General features: G+C 25.1%; 1 protein-coding gene across 6 annotated transcripts; it reads left to right on the top strand.

The window, feature by feature from the left end:
- The first annotated feature begins 847 nt into the window (after nt 1-847).
- LOC119685678 (signal transducer and transcription activator) lies at nt 848-21,778 on the top strand. Of its 6 annotated transcripts, XM_038100033.1 has the most exons (11): nt 5,793-6,368; nt 10,159-11,016; nt 11,076-11,161; nt 11,236-11,377; nt 11,459-11,576; nt 11,631-11,850; nt 11,936-12,202; nt 12,535-12,717; nt 12,796-12,925; nt 15,149-15,329; nt 18,361-18,438. In XM_038100033.1, exons 1-10 carry the CDS (start codon nt 6,244-6,246, stop codon nt 15,237-15,239), a joined length of 2,220 nt encoding a protein of 739 aa, XP_037955961.1. In that variant the 5' UTR covers nt 5,793-6,243; the 3' UTR covers nt 15,240-15,329; nt 18,361-18,438. The 6 variants fall into 6 exon arrangements, with proteins under 6 accessions (XP_037955963.1, XP_037955961.1, XP_037955960.1 ...); XM_038100035.1 differs by lacking the exon at nt 5,793-6,368 and adding an exon at nt 848-930 and having other exon boundaries at nt 11,459-11,850; XM_038100032.1 differs by lacking the exon at nt 15,149-15,329 and adding an exon at nt 21,061-21,778 and having other exon boundaries at nt 11,459-11,850; nt 18,361-18,764.
- The last annotated feature ends 1,773 nt before the right edge of the window (nt 21,779-23,551 follow it).

Raw genomic sequence — 23,551 nt, 5'->3', positions numbered from 1 at the left:
ATGTTTTAGTATAGGCAGCAGTGTTTCTGGTGTTTTTTTACTTGATCTGCAGTAACTATAGTCTATAATAAGTTCGACTGCTAAGTTCCTGTGGATTAAATAAGAAGTTTAATGCTTGGAGTATGTATGTCTTGTCGCTTTTGACCTGACCGGACTGTTTAAAAATATTAGCATTAAGTAAGTTGAAATAAAAAAAATTGTACGCAGTTTTAATATGCAGGAATTTTTATATAGGAACGAATTATAGAACGGTTCCCATAAGATTTAAAATAACAAATATATTATTAACAGAAAGTAAATTCAAAACAATCAAGCAGTAATATAGGGGAACTTTTAAGATTTTTTTAAAGGAAGTGATTAGAACAATTGATAACAGATTGTTTAAGAAAACTATTTCAGATGTTATATATTTGAAAAATGATTAGAAATTTTTTTAATCAAGTTTAAATTGTATAAATTAAGATTATAATAGAAGTTATATTTCATTCTCTAAATTGTTATCAATGTCATCTATACACAACAAATAAATATGTATAATATATTTATTTCAACATAAAATAAATATTTATTTTTATTTTGCTCTTTTAATTTTTTTATATTATTTAATATGCACAATAAAATTGAGTTTTAACTTTTATATTTTAATTTTTAAATTTTAGTACTTTGAAATGCTTTGCTGACCAAAATAATATTTATAATATTTGCTTTTTGTAGTGCAGGCAATAAAAATTTCAAGAACTTATAACGCAAGAAAATTGGAAATGAAAACCTTGAACTACTTCGAAATATGTTGAATAATCAAATAATCAAAACAATCTAACACACTTAAGAAGAAGACAAGAGAAAAAAAAAACAAATATAAATACAAATAATAAAATGTATCTACACGGCTAATAACATAGCCATAGAGCTGAAGATCACCTTAGGCAGGTAAACTAATTCAAATTTCGAAAGACCTGCGCTCTCATAATACACAATGTTGTGTATATATTTTATACGAGTATCTATATACTTTCTATATTTATTTTTACCTTCTTTCTGGTTATTTTGCTCTTGTTTGAGCACACAAGTCGGTCATCATTAGATGTTTATCTAATTTGAAATTTTAAGGGTTTCCTTCACTTCATTAAAACATTTTTCACTCATTTAAATTCATTCTTCATTTGCCTTCCAAAGTAAACGAAAAACAACAATAAATATTTAAGCATACAAACCAGGAACCGTGCGTGCTTTTTTTCGTTAAGATTTATTTAACCTAACCTTATGTCCAACTTTACTAGATTTTGGTTTGAAATTTTCAGAATTTCAACAATTAGCAGGGGGCAGTGTACATTTTCTTAGGTTTCGATCACGTTTTACTTTTGGATTTTATAAACAAAATTAAATAGGTTTCTTCTGAAAGAAATTGGAGAATAGTTTATTTAATATATCTTTTAAAAATTGAATTCTTTGCTTTGAATATTAATGTATCTTTTTTTATGATATTCCTTTTTAAATTGTTTATTTTTAATTAATTGCTTATAATTGTCTGCTATGACTTTTTATATGCCTTCTATAGAGAATCGAAGGTTATTTTACAAACCATTTATAAAATTTATTCTTAAAAATATAAAATTAAATATTTTGGATTAAAATTTGGTTTCTGTAGTAATAAACTGTACCAGCTAAGCAAGGATGCAACGCATTAAAATACATAATAATTACTTAAATTCTAATGAACTATAAGATTTTCTTCATTTTAATTATTGTACATTGAAGTTTTTATGAATTTTGACCAAATATAACCGGACAAGGTGATCTTCAATTCTTCTGCCTTATGCTCTGCATAATAATGTCAAAAATGATTATTTTATATAGTTGGAACTTTGTCAAGGAAATAATAATTAAACACATTCCAATACAGTGAGTACAACTTCTGTTTTGAATTAAAATAACAAAATTACATATTTTAACATGTGTGCTGCCAAATACAGACAAGAAAAAGGTAATGACTTATTAAAAACCCATAAAGTTTCCCTATTAATTTTTAATATCGATTAGAGGAGTTTGTAATTTTTCACACTAAAGCAATAATTCAATGAAGTCCAGCTTTTTATAGTTTGATAATACTGTAAAATATAATAAAATATAGATATAATATATATAGGTATAATATAATGTTAATGTATTAAAGATATAATATAATATTAATATATTAAAGATATAATATATATATAATATGCTATTAATATAATATAGATTTATTATATATATAATATAATATTAATATAAATTAATATTATATTAATACAACATAATATTAACATAATAAAATACTTATATAATATAATGAAATATTGATATAATAAAATATTAATATAATGCAATGTTAATATAACATAATATAATATTAAATTTGATTTTAATGTCAATATAAAAGTAGTGACTATTTGTACTTTAATAGAAACTATGGTATTTAATAGAAAGGTTTCAAAAGGAAGTAAATTGAATTTGGCAGGGTATGAGTTCAACCCTTGGTACTTGCAGTGTCAAAAATTTATTTACGAATAATTAAATATAAGAATTAAGATTCAAGATCACTGATGATGGATATTTGGCAATACTCGAAACAGTCAAAAATTTAAATATTTAAAATAATATAAAAATAATATTTGTTGTTGTAGTTCACTACTTTTCAAAACCTTCATAATGCAATATTAATAGGTATAACATAACATAAAAAGAGTCCATAATCGATCATAAAGTATGTATTATGTTTTATTTACAGTAACCTGAAAAAGTTTTCGTAAGTACAGCTTTTGATTACAACTCACGTTAAGAGTTCTTGTCGTAGTAATCATAAACTAAGCCCGAGCAATCTGCCCAGTCATATAGAATGTGACAAAAAATTTCAACTTCTTTTAGGCCCATCTTCTTAAGATTGTAGAGCTATGTTATTGTAAACTATGTTAACCATTATGAGCAACCTTAGCTCTGTTTTGTCAAGGACTGATAACTGTTTCCAAACAAATTGATGAACTAGTTTTCCTAATTAAATTTATATAAAAATCAAACGTTACTGAAGACCCATTTTTAAAGAAAAATCGGTTTTAACATATTGTAATGAAGTGAACTCAAATAGATATTGCAAACTATCCATTATCAGTTGTTTCTGGAAATAGTTTTTGGATTGGTTAGAATATAAAATTGTTATTATCAGCTACACTCATCCAATATCAGCGGTGTTTGGAAATATTTTTTGAATTTAAATGTTGATATATAATATTTAGCTTTCAAGTACTAAGTATTGAGCTCAAATCTAGCCGCATTTGAATGCTTAAAACCCCTAAACCAACGCTATATTTGACTTGCGCTTGTATATAAACTTTGAAATTCGAGTTTTGTCAATGAGTTGTTATATCATCAACGAAGACATAAACCATGGCTACATATAAATGCCATTAACTATTTTAGTTATTTACAGAAGACTTAAGGATTATCTTTTTGGCTTTGTTAGAATTCGTTTTTTGTTGATGAGTATCTAAATTATCGAATAATTCGACACGAATAACGTTTTTTTTTTCTAAACAAATAGAAGAATTAGTTCCTTCACTTCGCAGATACTTAAAAGTCGTACAAATTGTATCTGATTTTCATTGCAAATATTGCGACAAACACTGTCGTATATTACTGATGACACCATCAATTGACTCAAAATAAGTCTCCAATGTGACAAATGTAAACAGATCACGTTTATATTCGAAATGTATTTTGTTGTTGTCACTTTGGTTTGTTAAGACATTATGTGGTTATCGAGCTCTTTATTCGAGATTATGAATGCCATCAATGTTACTAATCATTAATTATGTCTATTGAAAATGTATCATTTAATTTACCCTCGCTTCACTTATCGCTTACTATTTCTTTCTCAGATATTCCATTTTGTTTAAATATTTATTTACGCTATATATACTGTTTAATTTTCTAGTGCTGCCAATAGCATTTTATATGTAAAAAATTGATGAAACGGGGATTTTTTTAACCAAAAAAAGCGTAAATAAACGCATTAAGTACAAAAAAAGATCTAGTATTTATTTGTTGTTATACATACACTCATACGACATATATGCTCTACTAAAAATATTTTATCCAAAATTGAATTATACATTTAAAGAAAATTTCACTTCTTTAATATTAAACAATTTAATAATAATGATGTATTGAATTACAGTCTGTATTGGATCGGTTAGAGCTTTAATATTTGACAGTTTTCTTTCCTACGCTGCCAATTTTGCATATTAAACATGTTAGCTAGCTCTTTTATGGTATCAGGTTTTTAGATTGTATAACTTTACTTTATTTTAAACATCGGCGTAATGACATTGACCTTTGATTCAAAGAAAAAGTGGCGCGAAGTATTGGAAACGTGATAATAAGAAACTTTATTTTCTTTTTAATATCAATTTTTGTAGATTTTGCATTATTCTAGTTGATTTAAAATTATTTATTTACTTATTTATAAGGAACTATAAAATTATAATTTTATACTATCAAGTTTGCTAAATTAAATCAATTTATTTTAAATATTTCATGTATTTATTTTTATTACTTATATTATATATATTAATAAATAAAAAATAATTTTCGTTTCTACATTATTTTATAAGATTAGGCAGGTTCTTCAATTGATCCACAGCTAGCATTAGTTTTATTGTAATCTTCTATTTATTAAGATTGTAATAGTATTATTATATATGATTTTACTATAGAGTAAAGTTTCAATTTTCTATTCTACACACTATTATAAACATAGGTGCATTAGGTTTATATCGTATTGAAGAATATATTGCTCTACATATATTTATATTTACCATGATAATCGAATTTTTCCATACTTAAAAACATAATTCTTTATAATGCAAGTAATCCAGCAACTTACTGAACATTAATAGGTATCTCCAAAGATCTATAGTCCTCTTCAAAGTTCTAAAGTCACTCTGAAAATGTCTATAGCGTCCTCTTCAGGGCACTGGGTGGAGTTACCCTAAATATGATTATGGGTCTCTTCAGGACACTGGATGGAATCGCCCTGAAGATGTCTATAGTCCTCTTCAGTACACTTGAGTCATCTTGAAGATGTCTAAAGTTTTCTTCAGGACACTTGAGTCGCCCTGAGGATGTATATAATCCTCTGCAGTGTACTGAAGTCACCATGAAGTTGAATATAGTCTTCTTCAAGGCACTGAAGTCACCTATATACTATACTCTAAATATCAGTGTAAATAATAATTTTTTTGACATTTTTGAAAAGAAAAAAGTGAACGTGTACTGTTTTGTGATACTTTTACAAGTGCCTGACAGAGACAAACGATATGACATACCATAATCTATGCGTTTCATCTACATAGCTTCTGTAATAAGTATATGTTGGATCCATTATTAAATAAATTTTTTACTAATTCATTTATTAATTGTGCTGCATTTTCACATTAAACAGTAAAAAAAGCAATCATGTATTTACATTACATTTCGATTTCTAATTAAAAAATTTAACTAAAAATTAATTAATTAATAAAATTTAATTCTATTTAAATATCAAATATTATTTCGAAACCATTTCGTAGTTGTATCAGTCTTTTATCTATGATATCACGTATTATAACTGCCACTACACTAGTTTTCTTTTACTTATTGAGCATAATAATATTTATTTATATTTTACTCTTCAATTATTTATATTGTAGTAACTTAATATTAATAATCAATAATATAAAGTGTGCTATTTGTTACAAAAATAAAACTTTTTTTATTATTTTAGTTTATCATACAAATCATTTCACATTGGAAATTGGCCATTTAGTAAACTACAAATAAAAGTAGTTACAAAAAAAAAACATATTTGAACAAAGGACGAAACCCTGTACAGGGAAATTGAAATTATTTATTTATGTGAATTAAAAGTGGCAAAGAAAAAATAAATATGTTCATATATCATTACACCACAGTGAAACTCTTATGGGGATTTGCCTGAAAGCTGTGGCTCTTGCACCTATTATACCTAATTACACTGGTCTCGTATTTTGCATTCCATATGTTATTAACTCTATATCTAAGCGATACACGCAATAACTCATTTCATGTATAACTAGTCTACTAGTACACGTATTAACATCACAATATTTACATATATAAATATAAAGCTTTACGCAAGCGACAGACTGAATAACAGACATATAGAGTGACTAACTGTTTATTCTATACAAAATGAGCTTGTGGAAGCGTATTGCTTGCTCTCCTGAAGCTGTGCAACGCATGAAAATATATTACGACGAAAAAGGACTCGCCGACGTACGCGTCTGTTTGGCACAATGGATCGAGGAAAGAATTATGTGAGTAAAAATGTTGTAGCTAGAAAATTGGATCTATCCGTTGCCGTATATAAAAGTTTATATTAATAATATTAACTAAAATTGTAATAATAAAATACATACATTTATAATATGTATATAATATATATTCAAAAAATATTTAATTTAAGAAAAAAATAGTTATATTTTATTTATTTAGTTTAATATTTTGATGTTATGTAGTATTATCAATAGCATATTTGATAATTTTTCATAGATACTTTAAATAATACAAAAAGTACTCGTATCATATATATATTTAATCCTTTAACTCCTAGGAGGAGCATAGGGCCGCAACAAGTATCTTCTATTCGGTATGATTGGTGGTCGAACATTCGGTATGATTGATAGAGTACAAAAAGTACTCATATTATATATATATATTTAATCCTTTAACTCCTAGGAGGAGCATAGGGCCGCAACAAGTATCTTCTATTCGGTATGATTGGTGGCCAATAGCTTCAACTCTCCTCAGCTTTTCCGCCTGTGTAGTATTTTCATGTCGATTTGCCTTCTACAGGTACGAGCAGGTCTGTCCCTTCTTCTGCTACCCATAGGGTTTCACTCAATCGCCATTCTTGTGGTGTCACCAGTTGATCTACACAGTGTGACCGACCTATTCCCATTTGAGTTTTTTGATTTCGGTTCTTATAGGTGTTAAAAAGTACTCGTATTAAGTAGAAATAAATACCTAGATATTGTTGAAATAGTTGAGAGTATTTTCCTTTTCGCAGATAATTAAATTTAATTTTGATAAGTAGATATTATAATCTTAAGAATTTGTTTATTTATTTGTGCCAAAATTGTCATTCTTGTGTGATTTGGTCCATTAAAAAATGTATTTTGTTATTAACAAAGAAATTTTTATTTGCCTCCTACATCGCCATCTAAAAATAAAAAAATAAAATAAAATCATAATGAACTTATCCATTCTGGATTAAATAAATAATACAAAATTGTGTCTTTTTTTTTTACTGATTGAAAGCTAAAAATCTTATCTGCTAAGATATTTCCCCAACAAAAGCATTAATTCTCTTCGGTTTAAAAGAACTATTCGCCTAACAGAACTGATTTTGTATGAGAAATAAAAACTTTGGACTAAGAACATAATATGGTTAGAAGTGATGTTGGTTTATGATAAGAATATCTGTTTAACAGTGCTTTCACGGTATTAAGTTTTCGATCAATTAACCAACATACTAATTATTGTGTGTAATTAATACAATTTTTTTAAAATTTATAAATTTATTCAAAATTTAAATTTTTATTTATTTAATATATGATAATATATTTGCATATATTCATTGTATAACGCATATATAGTGTAAGGATTGTTCAGTAAGTCAGTGATAAATCAAAGAAGTTGATTATTTTCTTGCTTTTAAATGTATATTTTGACATACACTGGTTCTCTACAAGTTCCAAAAACTCGCTGCAATAGTATTACAATTTCTTTTATAACTTTTGAAATATAGAAAAGCCATATACCTATGCAGTAATAGTTTAGAAATAAGATATAAGTCTTTTATATTATAAGTATAATAATAATGTAAGCGTATAATATATACATATATGTTTGTAAAGTATTACTTGAGTTCCACCGCAGTACCTTAGTTACCAAAACTGTTATTTATAGTCGCACTATTTTATTCATTGTGTTTGTAAGTCTTCTAATAATAATATTTATGAGGCGTAAACCACATAAAGCATTGTATTTAGTTTAGTCTATAGATCATCATTTAGATTTGACGAATTTTAATTGCTAAATCAGCAGTAATGTGTGATATCGTCAATATTTATAAATAATCCATATATATTAATGATTGGTTTTTGGTTTGGGGTTTGATGTTTATTTTTTATGATTATATCAATGTCGTCCAGAGTTTCAATAGAATATGGAGAAATAAAAAAATTTCTGTCTTTCTTCCAAACAGTAAATAAATAAACATTTATATGGCGAGTAGTGTAGGGTCTATATGAATATTTTTCACTAAGCTTTTAGGATTTGCACTTTCCTTCGTTGATCAATTGTTATATATTTTCAAAATATTTAACAATAACAATATTGAAAATATTGTAATTTTAATAAAATTAGATAAAAAGAACCAAAGGAACAAATGCAAATTTTACTAATGAAATGAAATCATTAGTAAAATAGATCTTCAATAGATAGGGCTACATCAGAATAGTTAAAAATGTCCAAAATTTTATCTATCACTTGTTTAAGTTTTCGATTTAATTTAATATTTTTAAATTTCAAATAGCAAAGCATTCTATATATACAAGGAATGGGTCACATTAACTTTACATTCTAAACTCATTAATGTCAAATCGTAATGGCTAAACAATAAGAAAAAATTCCTTGAAACAAGGCGTTTCAAAGTGCAATTTTAAATTCCTGGAACTGGTACAATTTATTTGTATTATTTGAGTCAAAAAGGAAATACTGTATGATATAATAAAAGTCAGAATGAACAATTTAAATAGACATAATAGGAATGAATTGATTCCTTTGTTATGGAATTTTTTTTTCTTAAAGTTATTAATATTAATATACCAATTATAATTTAAAACTAAATGTTATTAGCTTGTTCCTTTGCTATAAAAATTAAATTTATATATAAAAAATTTTAAATAGAATATTAGATTTTTGTTAGGTTCCAAGACCTATCTATTCCAAATTCTATTCCAAATTCTATTCCAAATTCTATTCCAAATTTGCACCAGTCAGCTGCTTCAACAAAAGTAAAACCAACCAACTCTGTACTACGATACCTGCGGTCTCTGGTTATTAGGTAGTAGTCGGGGCCATGCCTGTGCGAGTGGGGAGGAACTGTACCTCATTTCATGTGACAATGTCCACCATTGGCTAAGAGAGCAGTCGGGGCCATGACTGTGCCTCGTTAAAGGGACGCTGGATGCACAAAATGTTTAGGACTTCTACTTTTAATGTGGTCTTTCAGATCCAGCGTATGGATAGTGTCTCATTCGGAGTGTAACAATGGGTATTATTTGTGCTTAAACTTCCATCAAACTAAACATAATCTAAATAGTAGATTAAGAAATCATAAATCTTATACATAAGAAGTATCTATATTTGAAGAATCATTTTTACTCGTTTCAAATTAAATGCGATTGTTATACATCCAACATTCACGACGAATGGACAATTTAGGTTTGTTTGTAAAGTAGAAAAACTCAGATGCCGACAAATCTGAAAAATATCTTGCCTGTTTCATGATATTTATTACGTGCTTGTTCAAATACCAGTGCATTATGCGTATACATTCCAGAATCATTCCTCTTTTTAGACGATCAAGTGCCTTTCGGTCCTTCCAACACAGGTTACAATATTTTCTTACATACCTAAAGCGTTTTAGTTGTATTCTTTGATTTCTCCATAATCAAAGAAAATTGAAATATATCGATCTCTTTTTGACTATTCTACATATAAGATTCTAAATTTATTCTATATATATACTATTGTTGTTGTTGTTGTTATAGCCAGCACGAATCTGCTTGTACATATAGTCCCTTTTGGGAGTGCTGAATGGCATTTGGTCGTCGTACTCGATTAGTGGCTATGGAACGTAGACGCGCCGTTCTTGGAACCATGTACTTGTATATATGGGGTATAAAATCTATGAAATTTGCGTGAAATAGGCAACCATCACTTTTGCCTAAATAGCCATTTTTTAATAAAACTAATATTCGAATTATATTTATATTGTTTAGTATTTATACTAATATATTTTATTTTTTATTTGAATAGGACTGAACAGATTATTAATCCAACAACCGATTTATTTGAGCAAATAGCACATCAATTCCGTGAAGATTTGAAACTTAAACTTATCTCATTAAGCAACGATAATTTATTTAAACTTAAACTATCTGGTATGTGTGCGCATGTTTCACAAACTCCAGCCGTAGATCTTTATCATCATTTTCATAACGGTCTCCAAAAGGAGTTTCATATGATTGAAGCACTTCCACAAAATCCAGTTATGTATGCAACAAATTATGGTAACGGAATAGGTGGTGTACCACTTTCCGGTAACCTCCGCGATGATATTGGCAAAGATAGTTTGTTGGCTGCACATGCCCGTATACAACATGTTTGCCAAGAAATCGAACGTATATACCAATGCATTGGGCCATTCCGCGCCGATTACGATACATTTAATAATCGTTTCAATGAGTTTAATCAGAATAAAGTTCTTATGAATACACAGCAACAAGCTGAACATAACAGACAACTGGAGGAAGGCTATAAACAATTAATGAATGTTGGAAATGGTATTATTATTGAATTTCGTCGCATCATAACCGACTATGATTCAACACAAGAATGTGTTATGAATGAATTGAAAAGTTGGAAACGTAACCAGGCTTTAGCTGGCAATGGTGCACAGTTTCGTGATAATCTTGATGAGATCCAACGTTGTATAGAATTGTTGGTTGAAATTGTTGGAAAGCTAATAAGAATGGCTTCTTTAATGAATTTCCTTACTTTTGTTGATGATATTACTGAACTCATTAGACATTTGCGTTATTCGCAAGAGGTACTTGTTTTCTCAGCATTCGTTGTTGAAAAGCAACCTCCACAAGTTATGAAGACGCATACTAGGTGAGTGCAAATAAATATTTTAATTTTTTAAAAATAATAAAAAAAATATTTATATATAGATTTGCTGCAGCTGTACGATGGCTTATTGGACCACAACTTGGTGTGCATATGAATACCCCAACTGTTGAATGTGTCATTCTTTCAGGTATGGAACAATATTGGTTTAATCTTAATTTTTATTTCTATTGATAACAAAATTAAATGATTTCACTTATATAGAGGCGCAGGCTTTACGTCAATACACGCAACGTTTAGTAGGCGATTCTACTTCAAGTCCACCACCATCTTCTGGGGAAATATTGAATAACTTGGGTACCTTAGAATACCAACAGCAAACACGTGTGCTACAGGCTAGCTTTAGGTATTACACTAAAATATTATAATATATTATATGTTATATTTCATTTGAATTCTATATATATATATTTTACTTTGCTTTTAGAAATATGCAATTAAAGAAAATTAAGCGAGCTGAAAAAAAGGGCACTGAAAGTGTGATGGATGAAAAATTTTCACTTCTGTTCTATACTTCAACAATTGTTAACGAATTCAAAATAAATGTAAGCATATTTGTAGTTTGCTTAGTATATAAATATAATTTTATTATATTACAGGTTTGGACACTTTCTTTACCTGTTGTCGTTATTGTACATGGCAACCAAGAGCCACAATCCTGGGCTACTATTACATGGGATAATGCTTTTTCTGAAATTATGCGTGAACCTTTCCAAGTACCAGAAAGAGTTTCTTGGTCTCAATTATCATTAGCTTTGAATACAAAATTCACTTCTGCTACTGGTCGTTCTTTAACTGAAGATAATTTAAATTTTCTTTGTAAGTACTGTAATAGATAAAAACATTTTTTACATTTTATACATATTGAGTATCTTAAATTGTTTTTTTAATACCTTCTATATAGATGAAAAACTATTCCGTAGTGATGGAATGGGTGACCATAACGATTATATTACTTGGGCCCAATTCTGTAAAGAACCATTACTGGATCGTCAATTCACATTTTGGGATTGGTTTTATGCCATTATGAAACTAACCAAAGATCATATATTAGGTTTATGGAAAGCAGGTCTAGTCGTTGGCTTTATAAATAAACTAAAAACAACTGATGAAATATTACGCTCAAAACCAACAGGAACATTTTTGGTGCGTTTTTCAGATAGCGAATTGGGTAAGTTTTTAAAGTATTAAATGTATAGAAAATATATAATTAAATAATTATTTTTAAAATGAACAAACATCTTATATCTTTCAAATTTAAAAGAAAAACTCAATAGAAAAATAAAATTAAATTAAATTAATTACTATAACATTTATAAAAAAAATAAAAAATTTAATTTAATTTAAATTAAATGAAAAATAAAAATACTTAAATTAATTACAATAAAATTTATAAAAAAAAGATGAATTGTTTCTATTAATTTTTTTTTCCATTTATGACTAAAACCAATAACCTGTAAAATAATAAACATATACAAATTAAAATTATGTTTGTTTACATAGGTGCTATTACTATAGCATTTGTTAATGATAACGGAACTGTATTGTTTATTGCTCCCTGGGCAGCACGTGATTTACAGATACGTGGTTTAGCTGATCGTATACACGATATACATAAATTATGCTATCTATATCCAGATAAACCAAAAGATGATGCATTTGGTGAATTCTACACACAGCGTGCTGGTAAATACAAATATTTTATACTTACTTAGATACTTATATATAGTTTTATCTGTATGTTTTTTTATATGAAATATTTAGAAGCTTCTCGTGATGGCTATGTATCAAATTCTATAAAAGCTCATGTGCCTGCAATTGAAGATGACGCTATGACACCACAACATGTTATGCAATCACCTCAATCTACTCCACATGATATATCAATGCAAAAGTAAGTTAATTTGTTTTAATTACTTTAAGTCATATTTTTATTTTATCAAGCATTTTTTGTTTTATTATTTATATTTATTTTTCTTATTATTGTATAGTTATTAAAAATGCAAAAAAAAAATATTAATTAAATTTTAATATGAGTTTATGCTTAATTGAATGTGTCACTTTTAATATTAATAGTTCTTTATGTTCTTTGTGTTTTAAATTAATTTAATTTAAGAATTTAATAGCGAGTATTAACAAGTGCTTTTTAAAATCACTTTGGATATAAGACACAGTCTAGATATTTTAGGTTATATTAAACTTGGTGGGCTGGGTGTTTTTCTATTTGGTTAATTCGTCTAGATTAGTAGAGCTCAGATAAATTACATCAACCACAACATATTTTTGATTTTAATATTAATTGAATAAAATTCCACATATAACATGCCAAATATTAACAAATAAAATTTTTACGATTAAAACGTTCCCATTTGAAATCATGCAAAACACATTTTTGTTAACAATTTATTAAAATATTACTTTGTTAAAATTTTTGGATTTCCTCTTCTCTACCAAAATACTTATAAATAAGGTTTGCTGATGTGTCTGGACTATATTATATGATAGATGGTGCACTAAGTGGCTGTATATAGTCACAGAGACTATATATTTAAAATAGTCAGCGATTGAGAATTAGTTTATTAAACTAATTCAAGATAAACTTATGTTCAAGTTAAGATCTCCGAAAGAATTACATAGGGTGGGCGCTTCATACCGTATGAACCGTCTGTGTTGTAGGTTTAATACTATAATTTATAGAAGCAGTTGAATTTAGGGAAATGCTTTGAATTCATTAAGAGCCAAAAATAGAGCTCTAGGTCACAGTGCAAGACGTTCCCCAACTTAATTATAATATAAAATCCATTGGAGTACAATTGAAAAAACCATGGCATTTGCGTTTTTTTTGTATTATATTGTAGTGCCATTTCGTGTAGAACAAAATTTAAAATATTAGTATATTACATAAATATGTCTTCTCTTTATTATCGAGAACACAATAGAAAAATAAAAATTTCATAAGATATTCTTACTACAGTAATAAGAATAATATGTGTGCATAAGCTATGAAAGATAGACTAGCAACTTAAATAAATTGATAGGGTAAACCTTTTTAAATTAAGTCCATATTTTTCTATATATTTCGATAAGAAATACTATAACTAGAAATCTAGTTCGATTAGAAAAGGGCGTAATAATGATAAACAATTTTTAATATAAAAATTTAGTGAAGTAGGTTTTGGACTGATCTGGCCTATACAGCTTTGTCGGATACTGCCAAATATCTGTTATCAGTGATCATTTGAAATATCTAATATCTCTCTAAATTTTGAAACCTTCAATGTAAAATTTTTTAATTAGTTTTATTGCTTAATAAACGATGCAATTTCAATTTCCTGGGTATACTGATTTGACATCGGTCTGTCTGTCTACTTAAATCAGAAAAAAAGTATTTTTGTGTTTTAATTTAATTGCAATAGACAGGCTAACAAAAGTATTGAATCGATATTATGTTAATCTTTTTTTTTTTAAATTATTTATAATAAATTAAATATTTTGATAAAAGTGGCACATTATTTTTATTTTATAATTTCAATATTTTTCATTACGGTGTTTGCTGCTTGTTTTATTCGCTTTAAGTTTAATTATATTCCTATAATCTATAAATTTATATACATATATATATATATATATGCTTTTAGCAAAAGGTAATTAGATTGCAATACTTTAAATTTTTGAATTACTTTTAAAACTTTTACATTTATATTTTTTGCTTTTAAATTTGTATATGAAAGAATAAAAGTTAATATAATAAAAAATATATATTAATAATTTATAAAGGCTTATATAATTCGATTGGATATTTGAATTTAAAGCAGCTTAACGAAACCACATTTGCATTTTTAAATTTGCATTACGTGATGCTTATGTATTCTAAATTGATAGTTAAAAATTAAAAAAAAAAAAAATATTTATTTAAAAAATTTTAAATATTGTTTTCGTTTTTTATTTCGATAATCAACACACTTACCTACCTAAAATTTCAACAAATAAATCGCAACTATCAAATCCACTGCCGCCAACCAACAATACTTACTACCTACTACTATAACCACTACTCTTCTATTTTTAATTACTCCTAAAAAAATTTTTCTCCATTTTATCGTTACTACTACGGTAGTAATAATGCCTTAGAGGAGTTCGATATATACAATTTGACGAGTAATGATTTTAACATAGAAGATGAATTTGGGATGTATGATCCAATATAATAGTCTGAAAATTTGGGGGAACTACATTACATATAAGTGGTGGAATGCAACGACAGTGCCTGTAATCGTAATTTAACAATATAAGTACAGGTACTATTTAAAACTATAATTTTTAGTTATTTTTTTTTTTGCTGAAATTAATGTTTCTTTTAATTGATTATTTTTAACTTTAATTAAATTAATTCATTGGACACATTTGTGTTTTTATACTAAATATTTAACTTTAAATATTTAAATTTAAGTTCATAAATAAAAAACGTAATTAATAAGTCCACCAATCAATAAATCAAATGAATATATTTTTGTACTTGTGCTGTTTGTGTTTATGATATTTTGAATTTTTCAAATAATCCGAATATTCGGATATAAGCAATTAGTAGTTCGAATAGTCTTAAATATTCGGATAATGTGAATTATTTAAACTATTCGAATAATTTGCATTATTTGGATAATTCAAACTATTCGGATAATTTGCATTATTCGGATAATTCAAACTATTCGGATAATTTGAACTGTTCGTATATTTTTTTGTTACAAATCCGGATATTCGCATTCGCCAAATAATTCAAATATCTAAATATTCAATTAATATGAAGAGCACTTTCTCGTACTAAATAAATAAATACATTTTCAATAATATGCATTTCAATTTAATTTAACTTCACTTATCAGTGCATATACTGTTTACTAATATTAGTGTAAAATATTAGTTATATATTTTTTATATTTGTTCTGAGTTAATCTTAATAACAAATAGTATTATAATTTATTTTGTTTTATATATTGATGATGATGTTTTTTTAACAAAATTTTTGGATAAAACTTTTTCATAATCTTTATACTTTGTGAAACTGAAAACTTTTAAAACTGTTCCAATTCTTGTTCTAGGATTTATTTTTAGAATTAAAAACCTATTAGGTTTATAATAAGCACTGTATAAAACGTTGTACTTTTTTAATTAATCTTTTAAATAAATTTATTATTATCATTTTGTTAAAAAAACGGTCTCATATTAATATAAATATTATACTAATATAACTATTATACCAAGTAGAATATTATATTAATATGAATATGACTTAACTATAAATAAATTACTTACACACGACTCAACATGTGTATCATATAAGTTAGATAGTTTTTATTTATTTATTTTTTTTTTTAATTTAAAAAACAAAAAAGAAATGTGAACATTTGTATAACTTGTCCATCACAACATTCTAATATTTACATTATCATTTAATAAAACATTTCAAAATAAGGTCTCTACTCAGAGAAAAAGTATTGCATCTAATTACATTATCGATCTCGCCCATGAATCTCACATTTTATATATAATTATATATTTTATTTACTTTCTATTAGCTTGCAGAATAGCACAATTATGCATCTTTAAATAGTGTTTAAAATTTACAAGAACTATCTATTAAATAAAATTTAAATATACCGAGAAAGAAAAATTGAAAAAAATCCAAAGAAAAAGTAAAATTTTGTGTAGTCAATAATTGAATCTAATATATAAAAGTTATATATGAATTTGGATCGGGTATAGTAATAATTTTTACATTAAATGTTTATCAAAAATGCATAACATTTATATTAAAAACCGAATTTATGTAGAATATAATTTTTAAAAAAATAAAATTTGTAATTTTAAAAAAATTTTAAAATTGGTATATATCAACGAAATATCTTTGAATAAAAAACTATAAATTTAATATTTTAAAGAATAAAGATATTTGTTTACAAAAAAAAAATTAATTGCATGGTGTTTTGCTCTTTGCAATATTTTATAAAAAAGAGTCACAATTTTGTTAAAACAACGAATTTGTTTAAGAACAAATCTTTAAAACTAATTAAAAAAAAAGCGAAAAAATAAATTTAATAAAAACGAATTTCATAAATTTTAATACATATTTCCTCAGTGGTTGTTGTTAATTGTTATGTATTGTTAATAAATGTTGTCTTTCATATTTCTCTATATTTTTGTGCTTTAGAAAAAAATTCCACTCTATATAAATTTATATACACACAAACACTTCTTTTAAACTGCCTTTTAAATATTATTTATATATAATATAAAATTCATTGTTTTGACTATTTTTTTATTTGATTTATATTATATAAACTGCATGACTTACACATGTATATTGGAAACAAATAAAACATTTTATAAACATTATTTAAATAGTTTATTAATATTATATTTTTAGTATTTTCATAAACATTGGGTAACTGTTTGCCGAGCATTAGGTCGGTTTTTAGTGAATATTTTTTTGAAATAGATTTAAATATTTATAATTCTTAAGATGAAATATTTATATAAAATATGTTTTTTAAACATGATTTAAAAAAACAATCTAAAGTTCGGTATTAAAAAAAAAGTTGATTTCATATTAATATTATACTTATAAATAATATATAAAATAAATTATATAATAAATTAATAAACATATACATGTATTTTATGTTTATAAAATATATAAAATAATATTTGTACCCAATATATTTTTATTATAAACTAATATATTTCATTTTACAGAATATATATTTATCATTTATTTATTTCTATTTGAGCCAGTGCACTTAAGCATTTTACTCTTTCTTAACTCGCGGTATTTTTAAAACCCTTGATATATTTAAACTTTTATTATTTGTATAACATTACTTAAATTTTTTTTGTTCATATATAGAATTAAAAAAAATTTAGTATATTGAGAAAGCTCAATAAATTTTAAATTTCAAAATTTTAATTTAATTTAATATATATAAAATATATATTTTTGTAAAGCTTTTTTTCCGTCCAATATGTCAAAACATTAAACTATGAAGTATTGTTTTATATAAATAAAACTACTTTTACTCTTATTAAAAACGATGGAGCACATATTTATTAAAGTAGATATATATATATATTATTAATCATTATATGAAATACAAATCTTTAAATATATACTTTTTATTTAAATGTTTAAATTTTAATACTTTCACTAAAATTTTTATGGTTTTTTTATATATCTATTACAATAGTAATATTAAATAATTTTAATTTAATTTATTTTTCATTTTTTTGTTTTTTTAAATTTTCATTAATAAATTTTTTTTCTATTTTTGCCTTTAGTGATAATTTTATGTCTGACTTCGATTTTGTGTTGAGTGGATAAAATAATATAAATCAATTTTAATATAATAATTATTTATAAAAATTTTTAAATATAATTATAAATCGAAAACAAACATACATAAATTAAAATTTTTAAACTTTAATAAATTAACGAAAAAAAAATTGATAAAAATTTACAACACGAAAACAAATTGCACAATTTAAGGAAAAAAAGAAACAACTTTAATATCGACAAAATATATATATACATACATTACATACAAATACATTAGAAAATATTAAGATGAATCCTTTTTGGATGAAGACTCACATTTTGGAATTTGTTTGGTCCTAGTTCTTCTCATATTAACATCCATTGAAAATTCAATTTCTTCAACTGTTTTGGTTTTTTAATTTTTTTGGTATGTATTAATATCTATATACTAATTTTCTATTATTTTTTTTTTGAAATAAAATTTATTATATACATATAAATTAGTCTAACGTAATCAAATTTATAAAAAATTTAAAATTCTTTATAGAATAATTTTATCTACAATATAATAAATACAATTAGGTTGTGATTAACCATTTTAATTTACATATTTCTATTATTCTTGTTACATAAATGTATATGTGTATTAATATAATGCTTTGTTGTAATTTGATTGTATTTTATTATATAAATTGTGAATGTTATATAGTAAAAGTATATTAAATGTTTTATCTTAAATAAAAAATAGAAATACTTATATATATTTTTATTTTTACATATAACTAAATAAAGGATATATGTCTTATATGCACTAAAACTTAATGATTAAATGTTTATTTTGGATAAATGTATAGTGACAAATACTTGCGAAAAATTTCAGTAATAATGGTTTCAAATGATCTATTAAGTATACACAAATGACATTTACTACTCTTACGATTGGATCTATTAAAATTAATTTTATATGTCACAAATTGTAGTATAAAAATTGTTTATTTTACTTTTATCATAAATAAACATTTTCTTTATTAAAGAAATACAATATACAATACGTGTAATGTTTATAAACACAACTATTTTTATAGAAATAAAAAATATATATTAAATATTTAATTGATCAATTAAATGACTTCAGAAACAAAACGAATTTAAACGTACAAAAATAGTATGTATACTATATATTATTACAAATGTAGAGAGTTTATATTAATTTTAAACAATTGTTGTGATTCAGGTTGATAGAAAATCTTTTATTCTCTTAAATAGATATATGGTATAACTTACCAAAAAATTTTTTCATTGCTCCTTAAATATCATAAAATAAGTGTTAAATTTTGACGAAATTATTTCAACTATTGCTTGAATGTTTTATATATATATATATATATAACAAGTTTTAATTTTACTAAGCAATGGACAAAAATGCTGCTTAGAAAAAAAATACCAGGTTAAAGAGTTTTGCGAAGACTCTACCTCAGGAAAAAAAATCACTTTTGATCAAAATTCAAGGCTTTACATAAAATATTTGACTTCGACAATTCATTACTCTAATTTTAACCATTCTAGTAAAATTAATATGTATATTTTTTTTTCATTTTGAAAACACTTTTTCCATCAATACATTTGTACACCCACATCTTACTTTGGTCTACACATTTTTTTTTATACATTTTATTATATACTTATTCTATAATACACACATATTTTTTTGAATGACTGTTTGGTATTGCAAACTCAATATAAGTTGGAATTAAGGCTCTTACTTATTTTTTGTATATCTCTTAAGGCTTTCACTAATTTTTTTTGTATTTCTCTTAACAAAAAAAAAAATGCAATATATTATTCGTAATTCCATATGCATTTTATACATCTAATTCCTTTAACAGTTCGTCGGAAGTAAATATGATTTTTCCATGAAACTGGAACTGTCCTGATCTCTTACTTCACCCCCACTCTTATCACTTATCGTCTCCACTTCCTCTTATTGTATATGTTGTGATACTACGTCTTACTATAGTTATGATAGAGCCAAATGCTAAACATATGTGCTGTCAATACCTAACGTGTGTCTACGCTGTAGTATTGCAATCCATTATGTCACTAATCCGTTTATTTCACAGTATACAAAAATCTCAACCCGATATACCACTTTTCCCAACACAGTTTAAACCCAATAATTAAACCCTATCCTCTACATCTGTGTCTTCATTTTCATTCGACACCAATATGATCTCTGTCACATGTTGTGTTTTTTGACTTGCTTGTCTACCTATGATTAAACACAATAACAAGCGACCCCAGGTATCTTTTGTTGAGACACTTCTGTGTGGCTAGGTGAAGACTTATTGTCCAAGTTATAGTATAGTATAAAAAAATAGTTTGACTTATTTAGTATTATATTTTTAAATAGATTTTACTAATATTGTGTTCTTTAAATTATAATAATTCAGATATATAAGTTTGGTTTTTTTTAAATAAGTTAGATTAAAATTAAATACTATCTTGTATTTTGCTTTAGAATAATATATTTTATAATATTTTATATTATTATAAATTTTTATTATTTTATAATATTTCGCATGTATTATTTTTATTATTATTCTAGTGATATTAGTCATATTGTTTATAAGTATATTACGTATTTTATATTTAATGTATAACTAATGCATGTTCCTTTCTTCACATTTTTGAGTTTCGTTTTAATATTTTTTATATATTTTCAGCATATTTACTACATACGATATATGTAGACATCCCTTATCAATCAATTTTTGTGTCGAATAAACCTAAAACGCATGTTTGTTCTAAATTTTCAATATCTGCGATGATTTTAAGTATATAAAAAGTATATAAAAGTAAAATAATATTTTCACAAAACATTTAATAGCAGTTAAGGATAAAAAATGTTGTGTACTTTTTTCAATGAATTTTTAAATGTAATTACATATTAAATGTATAATTCAAAAATATTTATTTTAAGCATGAATATTGTTGCAATGAATGTGTTTTATAATTGTAAGTAAAAGTAAAGCAAAATATAAATAAAAATATCTATATAAAATATTAATTGATCGCTGAGTAATATATATAGTTTGTTTCAAAATTTATTAGTTATTTTTAAGTTTATATTAGAATACTTTGTTATATTTTTTTTTACATAATTTTAAAGTAAATAATATTTAAATTAAAAGTATTTAACATGTTAAGAAAAACTTTAATTTTAATTGTTTTTAAATGTTTTATATTCATTCAAATAACTAAATGTAAAAGGAAACCTTTAATTTTAATTTAAGTTTTTTATTGGCTTCCATTTAATATAATTTAAATAAAATAAAAAAAAATAAAAAATAATTTAGAAAAATTTTTATTTAAAAACAAACGTTGCATTAAATGTGTACGTGAGTAACTGCTATAAATGTGCTGTATTAATATATATTTAAAATAAAAAAATATTTAATATGTAATAATATATTTATAAAGAAAAACTTTAAATATGGTAAATAAAAACCTAAAATATAGTGTTTAAAAAAAGATCGAAAAAAAATTTAACTGAATATTTATATATATAAAGTTATATATATTTTTAATGTTTACATATACATACAATTTATATTTACTTACAAATAACTTGAAACAATGATGTGTGTAGTTTTAACTATTAAATGGATTTGATAATATATGTTTCTATATATATTTATTAACATAAAAAAAAACATTAAAAATATATATATTGTTAAAAATTTACTTTACCTATTTCTTGGTCGTAAATCATGAAAGAAGTTTAAGAAAGATTAGTATGTAAGTGTAAAATTAAAAGTTGAAAATATAATATTTAGGGGGCTGCAATTAAATATTGATAAACATTGCAAATTGATGTAATAATTTTATCTAATTATGTATTAATTTACTGGTTAAAAAGTTATATTTCATAGTATAAACTCAATGGAAGAAAATGTTAGCATAATAATGTTAAACTTTGAAATCCACGTTTCTGATGATCAAAATAAAATTGGGTAAAAATTCAATTCAATTGCAGATGTTTAATAAAGATATATTTTAAATTACTAATACCTAAAACCACACACTGATTTATAGTTAATAAATTTTATTGTCGTGAAAGTATGTTTCAAACAATTCTTGTCAAAATGGCCAATAAATAAAAGTTAAATAAAATGTAAAAAAAAAAAACATGGTTTTACTTTAGATAACATTTTCAAGATAATAGAGTAATAGAGTCAAAATAACCAGCCATATGCTCAATTGTAAATGAACAAAAGGTTTGAAAAAGATGTCCAACTGTTTAAGTGTTATGCATCAACTTGCTTCCCTTTACCAACCCAAAATGAATGTGAAATCCTTTCCGCGTCTTTTTTCATGGACTATATTGTTCAATTCAAGAGAACGTAATTTGTTAAAAATAAACATATTTTCAGTCGTTTTTTAATATAGTAAAAACGACTATAGTAATATATAATAAGATAACATTATATGGTATTATATAATAATAATATAATAAAATAATAAGAATTAAATAAATGTTAATTTTAGATAGGTATACAGCAATACACTAATCTCTTTTAAACACAACACCGTTACTCCATATAACATATGGATCAAAAAAAGTTAATAAAAAGCGTAATGATCTGTTAAAACTACCTAACAAAATATGCTATATACCAGGTGTACCGGTATGAAATGAGCGTTTTTTGGTGAAAATAAAACACTAATTATTAATAGGAAAGTAAAAAACATTTTATTCAAAGTATTGGCCATTGCTTTCTACACATTTTGACCACCTTTCTGGCAATTTGTGGATACCACGCCAAAAAAATTATTCGTCTTTTAAAGCAAACCAACCAGACACCCAATTTTCGACCTTCTCGTAAGAATCAAAGTGCTGCTCAGCCAATGTGTGTCCCATCGATGAAAACAAATGGTAGTCGGAAGGAGCCAAGTCTGGTGAATACGGCGGGTGAAGTAGCAGCTCCCAGCCAAGTGTTTTGACTGCATCCTGAACCCGTTTTGCTTTGTGTGCAGGTTCGTTGTCATGGAGCAGAATTACCTTGCCGTGTCTTCTGGCCCATTCTGGTCGTTTCTCGATCAATGCATGGTTCAAATTTATCATTTGTTGTTCATAGCGACCAGCATTGACGGTTTCACCAGGTTTTAGGAGCTCGTGGTACACCACACCTTTCTAGTCCCACCAAACACACA

This window comes from Teleopsis dalmanni, chromosome 2, assembly GCF_002237135.1.
Source record: "Teleopsis dalmanni isolate 2A chromosome 2, ASM223713v2, whole genome shotgun sequence".
Taxonomy (NCBI): domain Eukaryota; kingdom Metazoa; phylum Arthropoda; class Insecta; order Diptera; family Diopsidae; genus Teleopsis; species Teleopsis dalmanni.
Note: the sequence above shows the minus strand (reverse complement) of the source record. Positions and strands in the feature narration are given on the sequence as shown.

Excerpts from the sequence above, each read along its gene's own strand:
- LOC119685678 (XM_038100030.1), top strand. The coding sequence starts at position 6,244 with ATGAGCTTGTGGAAGCGTATTGCTTGCTCTCCTGAAGCTGTGCAACGC. Across the intron at positions 11,017-11,075 it reads GTTATGAAGACGCATACTAG|ATTTGCTGCAGCTGTACGAT; the intron begins GTGAGTGCAAAT and ends ATTTATATATAG. Across the intron at positions 11,378-11,458 it reads GTGCTACAGGCTAGCTTTAG|AAATATGCAATTAAAGAAAA; the intron begins GTATTACACTAA and ends CTTTGCTTTTAG.